Source organism: Periophthalmus magnuspinnatus, chromosome 21, assembly GCF_009829125.3.
Source record: "Periophthalmus magnuspinnatus isolate fPerMag1 chromosome 21, fPerMag1.2.pri, whole genome shotgun sequence".
NCBI classification, from domain to species: domain Eukaryota; kingdom Metazoa; phylum Chordata; class Actinopteri; order Gobiiformes; family Gobiidae; genus Periophthalmus; species Periophthalmus magnuspinnatus.
Genome location: NC_047146.1, coordinates 4,799,780 through 4,812,947, shown reverse-complemented (window position 1 = coordinate 4,812,947; position 13,168 = coordinate 4,799,780). Strand labels below are relative to the sequence as shown.

The 13,168-nt window shown below is 44.5% G+C and overlaps 1 protein-coding gene across 1 annotated transcript in view; it reads left to right on the top strand.

Annotated features, from left to right (window-relative positions):
* Nucleotides 1-13,168, top strand: part of LOC117389718 (diacylglycerol kinase beta) — a 95,097-nt gene that overhangs the window by 62,261 nt on the left and 19,668 nt on the right. The window contains exons 22-23 of the mRNA XM_055230644.1: nucleotides 10,387-10,477; nucleotides 11,730-11,931. Coding sequence (XP_055086619.1) covers nucleotides 10,387-10,477; nucleotides 11,730-11,931 — 293 coding nt within the window. The remainder of the gene's footprint in view (nucleotides 1-10,386; nucleotides 10,478-11,729; nucleotides 11,932-13,168) is intronic.

The following is a 13,168-nucleotide window of genomic DNA, read 5'->3' as shown; positions in this document are numbered from 1 at the left end:
ACACTCCGTTTGCTGCGCACGTTTTTTTTTTGTTTTTTTTTTAACTAATTCAAAAGTCAGATGATGTGCTGAAGAATGCTGCTGCAGTGTGAGGGGGCAGAGCGCTGACGTCAAACAGGACGCTCGTGTCGGTACAGAGGAGACTGTGGCGTGCAAAGAAACATCTCCTGACCTGTTTAACACACACACACACACACACCGGAGAAAGAGCAAACGGGGAGTCAGGGCATTATCCATACTGCAAATACAATTGTGACTAAGGGCCGCTAAGGTGTGAACTCCGCTCCGTTCCTAGCTTTGTCAGAAAATGCAAACGCTCCGCCTTTTATATTCAAAGCGTGGGACAAAGATGCGCTCACTTGTTCCACACTTCAGTCTGAAAACCCGTCACAGATCGAACACTCTGCGCACGAGGAAGTCCAAACGCTTCAGCCCAGATGCACATGTGGACGTCCAGAGGCTTTATCCCAGAGGAGGATTAACGTCGGTGTTAGCCCTGGGCCCGAGGAGCGAAATCTGCTTCAAAATCTGCCCCCATCTGTCTTAAATATGATTGGTCCATAGAAAGTGGTGATGTCATCTGCGTTAAATATGATTGGTCCATAGAAAGGGTGACATCATCTGTGTTAAATATGATTGGTCCATAGAAAGGGTGACATCATCTGTGTTAAATATGATTGGTCCATAGAAAGGGTGACATCATCTGCGTTAAATATGATTGGTCCATAGAAAGGGTGACATCATCTGCGTTAAATATGATTGGTCCATAGAAAGGGTGACATCATCTGCGTTAAATATGATTGGTCCATAGAAAGGGTGACATCATCTGCGTTAAATATGATTGGTCCATAGAAAGGGTGACATCATCTGCGTTAAATATGATTGGTCCATAGAAAGGGTGACATCATCTGCGTTAAATATGATTGGTCCATAGAAAGGGTGACATCATCTGCGTTAAATATGATTGGTCCATAGAAAGGGTGACATCATCTGCGTTAAATATGATTGGTCCATAGAAAGTGTGACATCATCTGCGTTAAATATGATTGGTCTATAAAATGTGGTGATGTCATTAGCGTTAAATATGATTGGTCCATAGAAAGTGTGACATCATCTGTGTTAAATATGATTGGTCTATAAAATGTGGTGATGTCATCTGTCTTAAATATGATTGGTCCATAGAATGTGATAAACCCAGCACTGGCCCTACATCTGATGTAACGCACAGGTTTTAAGGATTATTCGCCTTCCTCTGGACACAGCAAACAACGAAGTTAAATCTGTCAACTGGACAAATCTTGTAGGAGTGAAGACGTTCTTCTGGACGTTGCCGTGGGCGCTGTCATCGTCCTGGGGGGTTGTATTATTTTCTGCCTGTTTTTTACGTTCTATATGGACAAAAACTAACCACAACTGCTCTCCTGAAAATCTCAAACCAGCGACAGGCAACTTAACCTGTTTTTACGTTACCTGAGTGAGTGGTGGCGTCATCGTTTAACTGGAGTCTGTGGAGCAGCCAAACGACGCATGAACTTTGACCTCGTGAGAGAAGCCCGTCGGCACTTTTAGCCTCATTATCTTGTGTGTCATTCAAAGATCTTATCTTATTGCATTTCGATGTGTTTTCTGTCTCGTACTTAGGCCTTTCACAGCAGCAATTTTCAATGTGCGATATTTGCAGACAGCAGAATGAAACCGTTTAGTCGTTAGTTTGAGTCAGACAAGTTATGTATCCAACTTTTACAGGTTAAATCGGATCATATTGACGTAAAAATATCCCAAAAAATTCCCAGTAGTGGAAAGAAAAAGCAATGCATCATAATATTGACCCCAAAGATATAAACTGAAAACCCATCTTTTATAAACTGAACGAGAAGCTGATATATCTGACTGATCTGACTGATGACCCCTCCCCCCGCTCGTCTGCCGGCCCGGGGCTTTTGGGGGTAGGGACGGGGGCACATACTGAGGTGCTGCTCTTCACACCTCACACTGGGCTCTTCTTCAGGAGCCCGTAGCCTTCGTCGTGTTAATTACTTGTTCCGCTGCTTCCCCCCCGGCGACGGCGATGTGAGCGTTATCTGGAGCGAGGGGGGCGGCGGCAGTGGGACGGTCGTGGAGATGCTGATTGTAATGCCCCATCGTGGGAGGACATTGCTTTTCACACTTGAAAGAACGAGGGTCTGTGGAGTGAGAATTGGAGGTGTGATGACGTCATACTCCCAGATGGGGGCATAGGTCACACTGTGCTTTACTTTACCATGAAATATCCAAAAGGTAAAAGCACAAATGTTTTTTTACTAGACCCAAAAAACTCACTGTATTACAACAAAAAATAAATATAAATATGATTGGTCTGCCGCGTGATCATGGGCTGCGCTTCCACTTCCGTTGACTCTCGCTCCAATTCACTTTCTATTGAAAAAACGTGGCTCCTCTCTCTGTAACCGCTGCCATCAGACTCGTCATTTTCGTCTTAAATTAATGATCCTGGGGTTTTTATTTCACTATTGCGCCTGTAAATCAAGATATGAACATTAAAAAACAGACAAATGAGGCGCCTTCCCCTTTCCCCGAGGTCGCTCCTGCCAGCGTTAGCAACAGGTTTGATTGACAGCGTTGCTAAGGGGCCGCTCTTTGCTAACCCAGCGACGTTGCAGGAAGGGGTGTAACACAGGTTTAAATGCAGCACATAAGTCGCTCTGTGTTACGTTTACGGTGGACGGTCCGCTAGCGTCTTGTCTCTATGGAGATGTTATTGCTTTGCCTAGAATGTTCCACAGTATGGCATTAAACGTATCTATTTTTGCTGCTCATAAATGCATTGGAAAACATTAATGCTTACTGTAGACAGGCGCCTCCTCCGCAGATCTCACCTGTGACTTTTTGTAGTAGTCTCAGTTCCCATGAGTGAACACGACATGAAAAGACTGAACATCACTATCAGAACAATAACACTGTGTAAATGTATGAAATATATTTGTAAATGTGTTACTACGACGACAGGCTGACTTAATGTAACACTTTAAAGCTTTAATACAAGATCTGAGAGAGAGACGGAGGGAGGAGGAGAGAGAAAGAAAAAGAAGAGGAGAGGAGGAGTGAGAGGGAGAGAGGAGGAGAGAGGGAAGAAGGAGGAAAGGGAGTTAGAGGGACGGAGGAAAAGAGGGAAAGAGGAAAGGAGAGAGAATGAGGAGGGGAGGAGAAGGAGTTAGAGGGATGGAGGAAAAGAGGAGGGGAGAAGAGGGAAAGAGCAGAGGAGAAGAGAGAAAGAGGAGAGGAGAAGAGGGAGTTAGAGGGAGGAAGGAAAAGAAGGAAAGAGGAGGGGAGGAGAGAGAAAGATGATAGTAGGAGACAGGGAAGAAGGAGGAGATAGGGAGTCAGAGGGAAGGAGGAAAAGAGGGAAAAAGGAAAGGAGAGAGAAAGATGAGGAGAGAGGGAAGGAGGAGGAGAGAGAAAGAAAAAGAAGAGGAGAGGAGGAGTGAGAGGGAGAGAGGAGGAGAGAGGGAAGAAGGAGGAAAGAGGGAGTTAGAGGGACGGAGGGAAAGAGGAAAGGTGAGAGAAAGAGAAGGGGAGGAGAGGAGAGAGGGTGGAAGGAGAAGAGGGAAAGAGGAAAGGAGAGAGAAAGAGGAGGGGAGGAGAGAGAAAGAGGAGGGGAGGAGAGAGTTAGAGGGATGGAGGAAAAGAGGCAAAGAGGAGAGGAGGAGCGAGAAAGAGGAGAGGGGAATAGGGAGTTAGAGGGAGGAAGGAAAAGAGGGAAAGAGGAAAGGAGAGAGAAAGAGGAGGGGAAGAGAGGGAGTTAGAGGGATGGAGGGAAAGAGGGAAAGAGGAGGGAAGGGAGTTAACGGGAGGAAGGAAAAGAGGGAAAGAGGAAAGGAGAGAGAAAGAGGAGGGGAGGAGAGAGAAAGAGGAGAGGGAGTTAGAGGGATGGAGGCAAAAGGAAAGAGGAAAGGAGAGAGAAAGAGGACGGGAGGAGAGCGGCAGGAAGGAGAGAGAAAGATTAAAAGAGGAGACATCGAAGAAGGAGGAGAGAGAGGAGGAGGAGATAGAAAGAGGAGAGTAGGAGACAGGGAAGAAGGAGGAGATAGGGAGTTAGAGGGAAGGAGGAAAAGAGAGAAAAAGGAAAGGAGAGAGAAAGATGAGGGGAGAGGGAAGGAGGAGGAGAGAAGAGGAGGAGAGAGAAAGAGAAGAGTAGGAGCATTGGGAAGAGGGAGAAGAGGTGTAGAACTTTTAATACAAGATCTCGTGATGGTCTAGGTCTAAAAACTGAACAATAGAGAGAAGGAGAGAGGGGGGAGAAGGAGAGGAGGAGCTTTAAGAAGAGGGGGAAGAGAAGAGGTAGAGAAGAACTTTTAATCCAAGATCTCTGTCTAAAAACTGGCCGCACTTTTGTTTTTGTTTTTACTTTTTTACTTTTTACTTTTTTTACTAAAATGGAGTTAATTTGAATGACATGAAAAACTGCAGCACTTTAATAATGTGGAGATAAACATTTATAATCAACCTGCTCCTGTTTTTAACGTTTCAAATGGACCTGTGCAGTTTCTTGGTCTGTTTTTGTTTGTTTTGTTCAGCATTTGATCAGGGAGAGTCTGGACTCTCTATCTCTATAAATAAAGATACATAAATAAATGAAACTTTGTGATCTTTTTGTTCTGGTCGTGGTCGTCCCGGGTCGAGTTTGCCCTTTAGGACGAGGTCGTACACATGTAACAATGGGCTCCACTTTTACAGGACAGTTAACCCTGCGTTTTTTTTTCCCATTGGCGATGTTAAGTCGTATAGATAGCTCTGTTCATAAGCGCCTTAGCCCTGTAAAACTCACAGACCTAAGTGGATTAGAGATCAGAGCTTTGGCATCAACAACTTCCACTTTTGGCCACTGCTCTGCACCTGGAGCCCTTCTCTGTCAGTGGCATTTTGTTGTTGCTTACGGATCAGCTCTGTGTCAAATCTTTTACGGTGATTGTATTTGTCATTTTGATCTGGTTCTAATCAAATATATCGATGTAACAATAACCAAAATATCGTGAGATCGTGTCGTCAAAAGTCTCACGCATAGACTGTGTATGTATAAATGGATGTAGCTAACCTGCTAGCTTCGAAATGGGAAGTGATCATGGGCGCGCTTCTGGCTCCAATTCACTCTCTATTGAAAAACTGTAGCTCCTTTAACTGCACCTGCTGCTGTCAGACTCATCATTTTGGTCTTAAATGTTCGAATTAACCCGCTCTACATTATCCTGTTTTTTTTTTTATTTCACTATTGTGTTTGTAAATCAAGATATGAACATTAAAAACAGACAAACCAGGCGCCTTCTTTCCCTGAGGTCGCTCCAGCTAACGTTAGCAACAGGCTTGATTGACAGTGTTGCCCGCTCTCTGCTAAACCAGTGGTGCGAATGGAAAAGGGGAGTTACCTTCAGCAGCCTCACTTCGAATTGGCTCATCGGTTGCTATGATACTCGCGGTCAGAACTCTGCTCCAAATTGGCCGCTATAACCGGTCCGGCCTCGATGAGCTTCATTTGTAGCCGAACGCCGTGGGTGACGTCACACTCACTCAGTCCACTTCTTTTTACAGTCTGTGGTCTCACAATAATATCAACATTCATTGTTACGGTGCAGCAAAAACAGAGAGAACTACATAGACCATGATCCTTTGCTCTGCCTCCACAAAACATTGCAGTCAACATTGTACCGAGAGATTTGGATATTGCTAAATTCCTAATCAAATCAAAACTGAAGAACAATTTAAGAGTTAATTTGCAAAAACAGATAAATCATCAGAAGTTTGTAGTTTACTTTAGTATAGTCACGTTTTCAAAAGCCAAATTTATTTTACTGCTATTAAAATATAACCTCATTAATGATAAAATCCACTTTACATATTGTCATGGCTAATATCTACAAAATAAACACTTTTTTGGGGGCATTTTTTCAAAACAGATGTGCGTTTTTATTGACTGACCTCTTCAAATGCTTCTTTTCGTAAAGTCCAAGTGTTGCGTTTGTTTAGTTTTGTAATATAATAAAGATAAAACGCAAATCAATACAAACTGTGCGGAAACTAATCAGGTCAGGTTACAGTGCGCTCTCAGATAGCTCGTTTGTGTGCGTCTTATCAGGGACTCTCTTTGGGCTGATAAAACACAATGTTCTTGGTTTGGGAGAGGCTAAAGGCGTAAAAAATCAGGGACCGGGCCGAAGCGAGCGTGGGATTAACAAAGATGTTTATCTCGAAAGTGCGAGGGGGAACGAACACAACAGGGCGGTTTTAAAAGGCACTCAGCTGCGACGGGCCATGTGATCTTTGTTTTCATATCAACATACCTCACTCCTCTGCTCTTTCAAAGGAACTGTGAGTCTATTTGTGCCCCAGAAGTTATATTAAAAAGGTCCAAAGTATGGCGGGAGCTGTTGTGTGTTTTGGGCGTCAGCTGTGCGCGAACCGTGAGCCGCTGAAGTAATGCTCATGCGACCTCATTAGCCTCTTTACCAGAAAAAAGCCCCAGGGTCGAAGACAAAATAGAGAGATAAAAATGGTTTCCTCGTGACGATTAGCAAAAGGGGGGGAGTCTTTTTTAGGCTTTTTGTGGCGTCGTTTCGGACGCGGAGACGTGGGAATAGCGCAGGAAGGTTTATAAAAGTAAGTGGGCCTCCCTGTCGCTCGGTCCATTTGAGAGGAGGAAAAGCAAATTGTGTTTTTTTTACTGCGCGTCTCATGTGGAAGCGGCTTAATGAGGTTAGGCAGTGTGAGCGTCGCTACGGTTCCTAATTGTGATCTCAAATATGGACTTAATCCTGTGATTTGACAGAGCGGAGGTTTCTGGGGAGGTATTTAGGTGAGCAGAGCCAATTAGGCAAAAGTGGAACAGGGGAGTCGACAACAGCAGCTTAAGATGTTTGATCGGAACATCTGCTCGTAAAAAAATAATGATAATTCTTGGGTTTTTGTTCCCCAGCTCAAGTGAAAAGGCCTGTAGCAGTAGGTGTAGCAGTGGTACAGATTAACACCATAGACTGTTCAGCTCCAGTCAAATGAAGCTCATCGAGGCTAGCGGTTATAGCGGCTAATTTGGAGCAGAGTTCATTATTTGGAATTCCGACTGCGAGTATCATAGCAATCCAAGAGCCAATCAGGAGCGAGGCTGTTGAAGGTAACGCCACTTCCCATTCGCACCGTTTAGCAGGGAGAAGTCACTTAGCAACCCCGTCAATCAAACCTGTTGCTAACGCTAACAGGAGTGACCTCAGGGAAAAAAGGCGCCTGATTTGTCTGTTAATAATGTTCATGTCTTGATTTACAGACACAATAGTGAAATAAAAAACCCCAGGATCATGTAGAGCGGGTTAATACGAACATTTAAGACCAAAATGACAAGTCTGACAGCAGCAGTTACAGAGACAGGAGCCTTCAACAGCCTCGCTCTGGATTGGCTCTTTGGTTGCTATGACACTCGCAGCTAGAACGTGGCTCCAAAACCGCTCGTCTCGATGAGCTTCATGTCGAGCTGAACGCCGTGGGTGACGTCACACTCACTTAGTCCACTTCTTTAAACAGTCTCTGGGTGGTGCCACATGGTTTTTGTCCTCTCTTGTCTCGTCTGCTCATTTTTCATCCCCAAAACTTTGTCCAATCGGCTCAAGAGGATGAAACGCTCCTCCTGTCTCCACTTTGTTTAACTTCTTCAGGTGCACACAGCTGCTCGACGTGGACATGAACGGCGTCACGTCACGTTCATATAAATCCACGGCGGTAACTGATGAGCACGAGAACATTATTGGCTAAAATTGCAAAGAAAACCCATTGACTCTATGATTAAATTTGGTCAAATTCCATCTCAAACGCCCAAATAATATCTTTCCATAGTCAATTATATATTTAGTAATGTTTAAATCCACGTGTAGCTAACTGCAGCCTGTTTTTTTACTGATCTGTGTTTCACCAAATCCTCGTCAGTCTTTATAAATTACACAAGTCCGCGCTATACTGTACTGAAAATCCCATAGCGTTCCATCCTTAGTTTCCTCACTGAAGCATTATAAGAGAAACGGCGCAGTAAGCAGCTTTGTTCCTGTAATTCATGTTTTGATCCTGTCCTAGCCCGTTTCACAATACGGCGGCTCTTAGCCTCAGCACACCCCCATAACGCAGCTGTTGTGTCAATAGGAGTGTTTTCAGTATCAGCAGCGCCTTGTCGCACCATAAACGAGTGTGAGTCATTTCAGAAGAAGTGATGCGGGGTGAGAGGTCAGCCACAACACGCTGACACCTGGGAAATATCAAAATGACACGCTGGAGGTGGAGGGTCTGGAGATGGAGCGGCTGGAGGTGGAGGGTCTAGAGGTGGAGGGTCTGGAGGTTTTGGAGGTGAAGGGTTTGAAGGTGGAGGGTCTGAAGGTGTGGGGCTGGAAGGTGGAGGGTCTGAAGATGGAGGATATGAAGGTGGACAGTCTGGAAGTGGAGGGTCTGAAGATGGAGGATTTGAAGGTGGAGAGTCTGGAGGTGGAGGGTTTGGAGGTGGAGGGTCTGAAGGTGGAGGGTCCAGTGCGTAACTGTCTGGGGGTGGCCCAAAATCTGCTTCAGTCCTGAACCAGGACTGAACCAGGACTGAACCAGGACTAAACCAGGACTAAACCAGGACTGAACCAGAACCAAACCAGGACTAAACCAGGACTAATCTAGGACTAAACCAGGACTAAACCAGGACTAAACCAGGACTGAACCAGGACTAAACCAGGACTAAACCAGGACGAAAGCAGGTCTAAACCAGGACCGAACCAGGACTGAACCAGGACTAAACCAGGACGAAACCAGGTCTAAACCAGGACTGAACCAGGACTAAACAAGTACAAACCAGGACTAAACCAGGACTGAACCAGGACTAAACCAGGGCTGAACCAGGGCTGAACCAGGACCACATCTGGACGAAGAGGAGTAAAGTACATTAATTTGACCGTGGTTGCCTATGACGACCACTTAACTAAACATAAATAATAAATATAAACATATTATCGTGACATAACCACATAAACCATCAGTTTTCATTTGGTTATAAAACGTGTCAGTATCTTCTCCACGTCATCTGGACTCGTCTGACCGGCCTCACTGTGACCGGGTCCAGCCGTGTCCATGTGCCGACCGCTGTGAATCATAATAATATTTACACTGACGGACCACGACCCCGCGGCCCCTGGAGCCCGACACTGCTGACGCGCTAACGCCTGGCCCCGGCACAAACGTGGATTCAAAATGGACGACGGCAGCAGAACGCCCCTTTGACAGATGGTGCGAATGACGTCTGGGGCCTCACGTGCCCGACCTACTTCACCTGTTAGCTCATCGCTGCGGGGGGCCTTGGCGTGGAGTTGGCGCTGTTGTCATAGCGATGCAGTTACATGTAGATACTGTGACTGCGTAAGCGTGTCCATGTCAGCAGAAGCTAAACGTGTCTCGAAATTTGTGACGAGTGCTCCATGTGACGCCCATTTTCGCCGCTTTAGATGAATTTCTAAATGTTTTTCTTCCTCCAAAATTCAATTCAACAATTAAAGTGACAGTTTTAGAATGAAGTCATGTTTCATTTCTTTGCTTTGTAAAAAAAAAGATACATACATGACATGAAAAATCACATATTTGAAAAGAAAAACAACAAGGAGCTGACATTTATGCCAACAGGGGGCGCTCTGGGGTTAATGGTTTAAGATACAGATCAAAAGAAATAATGATCCTATTCTTAGTTTTGTTAAATTCAAAATACAAAATATGATTTGTTTTTGAGTTTTTGCGTTTTGCTGCACCACAGGACAGAAAAAACTGTTACACCCATAGACTGTGTGTATAAATGGACATAGCTAACATGCTAGTGATCATAGGCGCACTTCCTGCTCCATCAACTCTGGCTCCAATTCACTTTCTATTGAAAATCTGTGGCTCCTCTCTCTGTAACTGCTGCTGTCAGACTCGTTATTTTGGTCATAAAATGTTCGTATTAACCCGCTCTACATGATCTTATGTTTTTTTTTCCTCAAGATATAAACAGCAAAAGATGAAGTTTAAATCTGTAGCAGCGAAACGTCTTCACTCCCACAACGATTTGTCCAGTTGACACGTTTAAACTTCGTCTTTTGCTATGGACCGGACCTGGACAACTGAGGGATTACACAGACATCAAGATATAAACATTAATAACGGACAGATCAGTTGTTCTTTCCCCGATTTCGCTGCTACTAGCGTTAGCAACGGATTTGATTGACAGCGTTGCTAAGGGCCCGTTTCTTCCCAAAGCAGTGGTGCGACAGATATGTTTCAGATTGGCTCTTTGGTTGCTATGGTTACGCAATCAAACTTCACGTACATATTTGTGTCTTTTGTCTTGTTCAGAATGAAGAATAAACTCTGGTACTTTGAGTTTGGCACCACTGAGACGATATCGGCGACGTGCAAGAAACTGAACGAATGCATCGAAGTGGAGGTGAGTTCTGTTTTTTGTACCGTGTGCTTCGTACATCCTCCGTTCATTTCATTTTTCAACATCTTTGCGAGTTTTGTGATGTTAAAAGTTTGGGTTATTTATTTTAATGCTCCACACATTTGGTGATTGTCTCTTTTTATCAAACTTCTCCAAAAAACTCACCGCAGCAGTCGCCTCTGAGCAAGATCGTGGATTTAACCTACATAAAAAGTTAGAAACAGTGAAACAGACGAAAACAGACACAGATTAACCAATTTAACCAACACAGAAAACAAGCAAATAGAGAACTGTCCCAGAGCGCCCCCTGTGCTCAGACCCTCCTCCTGCAGGAACAACTCCAACAAACCCCGACCTCGAGGAGAAACACAGTGAAGACGACTCATGGACTAAACCAGGACCAAACCAGGACTAAACCAAGACTAAAGCAGCACCGAACCAGGACTAAATCAGGACCAAACCAGGACCAAACCAGGACCAAACCAGGACCAAACCAGGACCAAACCAGGTCTAAACCTGGACCAAACCAGGACCAAACCAGGACTAAACCAGGACTAAATCAGCACCGAACCAGGACTAAATCAGGACCAAACCAGGACCAAACCAGGACCAAACCAGGACCAAACCAGGTCTAAACCAGGTCTAAACCTGGACCAAACCAGGACCAAACCAGGACTAAACCTGGACCAAACCAGGACCAAACCAGGACTAAATCAGCACCAAACCAGGACTAAATCAGGACCAAACCAGGACCAAACCAGGACTAAACCTGAGACTAAACCTGAACCAAGCCCGGACTAAATCAGCACTGAACCAGGACTAAACTAGGACTGAACCAGGACCAAACCAGGACCAAATGAGGACTAAATCAGGAATGAACCAGGGCAGAACCAGAACTAAACCAAGACTGAACCCGGATGAAACTCTGTCCGAACCAGGTCTAAACCAGAGCTAAACCTGGACTAAACCAGAACTAAAACAGGTCTAAACCAGAGCTAAACCAGGACTAAACCAGAACAAAAACAGGACTAAATCAGAACTAAAACAGGACTAAACTAGGACTAAACCAGGACAGGCAGGTTACAGATGTGTCCAGGACTAACGCACATCCATTTGCAGATGAAATCAGCTGGTTGCATAAAACCCTGACCACATGGGACACATCTTTGTGTCATTTTTACAGTAAACGAGTATTTTTCAGTAAACACATTAAACCAACCTCTCGTCTTCATGTTGTGCTGTTGTGTTTCTTCAGTGTGACGGGATCATCTTGGACCTCAGCAACACGTCTTTAGAGGGCATCGCGGTCCTCAACATTCCCAGCATGCACGGCGGCTCTAACCTGTGGGGCGAGTCGAAGAAGAGGAGGAACTACAACCGCATGAGTAAGAAGGTCCCTGACAGGCTCCCGTCCAGCACGGTCACCGACGCCAAAGAACTCAAGTTTTGTGTTCAAGGTGAGTGAAAGAGCAGATCACAGACACCGCACTGTTACATTAAGATTAAAGTAGAAATAAAAATAAAAATACTTATTATAGACAGTGTTCATTTTGTCAGCTAAAATATTTTTTCTCAGGCATATTTTTGCTAATTAAAACAAAATAAAAAGTAATCAGAATGACAGAAACTATAATTTAAATAAATATCTTTGCTTGAATATTAAAAATTAAACATAAATTGATAAAAGGGACAGGCGCAGACGAGATCTAAGTCCCACTTTTCAATGTAAAAATTACTCATTTATATCCAAACAGTTTTGATACTTTGCAGCGGATGTCATCAGCATTGCCTGGGGGTGTGCCGCTAACTAGAGGCACCGCTCTGTCTGAAGCTCTGTTGCTCGAGTTAGACTTTAATCTGAGCTTTGTTTTACCACAATCTTACCAGGAAGCTGAAGTACAAGAAGTGAGCAGATATGTGATGTAAACAAGTCCCCCTCAAATAACATTACAGGCACAAGCTAGCTGGCATTAGCATTAGCATTAGCCAACAGTTTTTCAGCACCTCGACAGTTCTTTTTTGTGTAAAATCAAACTTCTAAACAGGACCATAAACGCTCAGATTGATCACGTACTCCTGAAAATGTGCTCTTTAATAACATTTTGAGTTTTTTTCTTGCATTTTCAAACAATCTTTCAAACTTTTTTTCTGACGGCGTTCGCTACAGTGTGCATTGCGTTTCCATGGTAACGCAGCTGCACATTCCACCATAGACATACACGCACGTAGAACCCGTCGCCGCAGAGTATCGATCGACTCAGCCGAGCCTTATAGTCTAATAGAACAAAAAACAAAACTTAAAACATTTATATTTAACCTTAAACATCCAGATTCACTTTTGAAAACGCCGTGCTCGGTCTCGCTTCAATCCTCTGTCTCTGCCGACTGTTTCCATGGAGATCCCTGAGCAAAGACACAAGCCGAGGAAAGCAAACAGAAACTGAACAAATATACCATAGTTTGAATCACACAGAAGGACACGAGAAGTAGGTCTGAGTTCACACAGTCTGTTTCCTGAGCTGGTTTGAGTCTGAACGACTTTGACCCGATGAGCCTCAGGTGTGGCCCCTCCAGGAACGACGGGCACTGGAATGAGTTAGAGCAGTGGTCCCTCAACCTGAAGGTCAGAGGATCGGTTCCCGCTCGTACCAGGTTCTGTCGTTGTGTCCTTAACCTCCTGAGACCTGGTGTCCT